At 43.3% G+C, this 2,606-nt stretch overlaps 1 protein-coding gene across 1 annotated transcript; it reads right to left on the bottom strand.

Annotated features, from left to right (window-relative positions):
- Positions 1 to 355: 355 nt before the first annotated feature.
- Positions 356 to 2,265, bottom strand: LOC135462612 (zinc finger protein 343-like). The gene is made up of 2 exons (XM_064739837.1): positions 1,825 to 2,265; positions 356 to 370 (listed from the first exon to the last, which is right to left on the bottom strand). The coding sequence occupies exons 1-2, from the start codon at positions 2,263 to 2,265 to the stop codon at positions 356 to 358; spliced, it is 456 nt and encodes a 151-aa protein (XP_064595907.1).
- Positions 2,266 to 2,606: the final 341 nt, after the last annotated feature.

Raw genomic sequence — 2,606 nt, 5'->3', positions numbered from 1 at the left:
TGGTTTTTGTTTTGATCGGCTGCGTCTTGTATACATTGTATACATTGTTGCCAGTCAGTCAGCCAGCCACTGCGTCAGCCACTGCGCCAGCGAGCTGGGGAGTACACCCTTATACATGTCACCTACATGGAGTGGAAACCCTATCGACACACCATCTACAGCGCAAGTGCTTACATAACGGTAAACAGCTCAGCTGTGAATAGTCATTTTCAGCAATGAAATGCAGCATGTCTTATTGCATATGATCCAGTAAAGAAGTTTTTTTATACTTTTTTTCATATACTGTTACAAACATGTAACATGAGATAGCTCTTACTGTCTTAAAATTAACTTTCAAGAAGCAAATTACTCCCCCTTATTCATCCCCAGCCTGAAACAAACAATCCACTGTTTTCTCTATCTATATCTACATCCCATTGTCTTGTGTATATGTATAATGTATTGGTGTTACTTAAAACAAACAAAAAAAGAAAAAAAACCCTATACCCCTATACTCTACGGTTATACTGTTATACTGTACTCTAGTCTACTACACGCTAGTCTACACACATACACCCCGCGGTGTGGAAAAAACCCACCAGATTTCTTGTGTATGTGTATAATGTATTGCTGTTACTTATGTATTTCAATGCAGGCTGGTCGGGAGGTAGGCTGGTAGGCAGGCGGGTCAGTCGGTGCAGGGCAGGCTTGTCAGTATAGACATATATACATAGCAGGTGAGTTGAACATAACCGCGACTGGGAACAATGTAGCGTCACGCGCACGGCTCAGCCAGGCCGACGATCATGATCTATGATGTCCAATAATTATTGTTTTATTCCAATTTACATAGAAAAGGCACCAAATCCAGAGAACAGGACCACAGAAACGTGTACGGCAACATATAGGTAAAAATTAAGCTGATAACTTGGAGGCATACGGTTATGTAGCACTCGCTGTGCCACTGCGAAAGCAGTTCACCCGTGAGTCTCAAGTATCGAAAATTGAACCATTCATAGTACAAAATATGAGAAGAGCCCTACAGCGCCATCTACGATGTCCAATAATTATTGTTTTATTCCATAGAAAAGGCACCAAATCCAGAGTGTGACGGTATACTACATGGAGGGGGTCAGAGTGTTTGTTCTGAACGATGACCTGGAACTGTTTACATTTCTTAATGGATATTAATACATTCGCTCATAACTACATACATGTATATGATTTATATATGTACATTTATTGTGCGCATGATTTTTTTTGGAAACGGACCCTTTTTGTCACCAAGTCTGAGATGACCAACGCTGAATGCGGAAAGCAACTACTTATACATGCTCATGATTCAACATTTGGACTTCAAAGACTATCCCCAAATTCAACATACTCGTCGTTATTTAAAACGAAATAGTATGCAAAGAAACGAAAATGAAAAAAACTCAATGCCCATCAACAAAAATGAAAAAATGTCAACTGGCCGATAAGGGGCTCGAACCCGTGACATTCGCGTTATTAGCCCGACGCTCTGCCGAGTGAGCTAAACGGCCATTTATGCAATACGGTGGCTTTTCAACCTCCATAATCAAGCGGCGCCTGCTGTATCGTGTCTTTTTCTCTTTTTTTTTCGACACACTGACATTTAAACAATTGATCAGCGTTGACCTAGTTTTCGCTGAGGATTAAAATCGCGCATGCTATGTTACTCCGCCATAATTCCTTCAAGAACAGGAACTACACCTCCACATACGTATATCAGGCAGCGGAAGATCAGGTCTCCGTGTTTTAAACTTTTTTTCAAGGATAATTTTTAAACAAATTAAAATAAAAAATAAAAAAAAAAGAACTTACCGAGCCGTGTTTCCCACGTTGATGGGTCCGCCAATCCCACAACCGGTAGAAAGACTTCTCGCAGTCTTCGCAATGCCACACACGTTCTTTTTTGTTGCCATGCCGCTGTTGATGTCGGATCAAATTCGCCCGGCGAAAAAACGCCCGGTCACAGGTCGGACAGGTGAATCTTTTGTTTGTTTGGGCCTGGTGGTGCGTCCGCTGGTGCCGGAGCCAGTTATCCTCCCGGGTAAATTGCTTGGCACACACCCGGCAAACATACTTCTCCGTCTTCTTTTCCTTATCACCGTGCTGTGTTTTAGCATGCCGTCGCCAGCTATCGCGTCGGGTAAATCCTCGATCGCACACCTCGCAGGTAAATATCTTCTCCGTCTTCTTCTCCTCCAACGTCTTCTTCTTCTTCTTCTTGTCTGTATCAGCCTCAAAATCTTCTCGGTCCATCGTCGCTTGTGTGCTCGCTCGGTGTCTTCTGGTGAAGTGATCTGCTACTGCTGCATCTGTCTTTTTGTACCTGAGACGGGTGGAAATTAACCACACGGTGATTGGTTCGTTTTTTCTTACGTAACCCCTTCTCGCACGCTGATTGGTCCGTTTTGTGGGCCTCCCATTGGGCAGTTTTGGGGCAAATCCGGCTCACCCATTGGTCCGTTTTGGCGCCAGGGAGCTCTTTTCGAGCTGTCCCACTCGACTTTACAAGCCGACGTTTTGCCTCTTTTTTTCTCTCTTTTTTTCCCTATACTGTTATACGGTTATACTATACGCTAGTCTACTACACACATCAC

The sequence above is a fragment of the Liolophura sinensis genome, chromosome 2 (genome assembly GCF_032854445.1).
Source record: "Liolophura sinensis isolate JHLJ2023 chromosome 2, CUHK_Ljap_v2, whole genome shotgun sequence".
Taxonomy (NCBI): Eukaryota; Metazoa; Mollusca; class Polyplacophora; order Chitonida; family Chitonidae; genus Liolophura; species Liolophura sinensis.
The sequence above is the reverse complement of the archived record's forward strand: the minus strand, read 5'-3'. Positions and strand labels throughout refer to the sequence as shown.

Excerpts from the sequence above, each read along its gene's own strand:
- LOC135462612 (XM_064739837.1), bottom strand. The coding sequence starts at position 2,265 with ATGGACCGAGAAGATTTTGAGGCTGATACAGACAAGAAGAAGAAGAAG.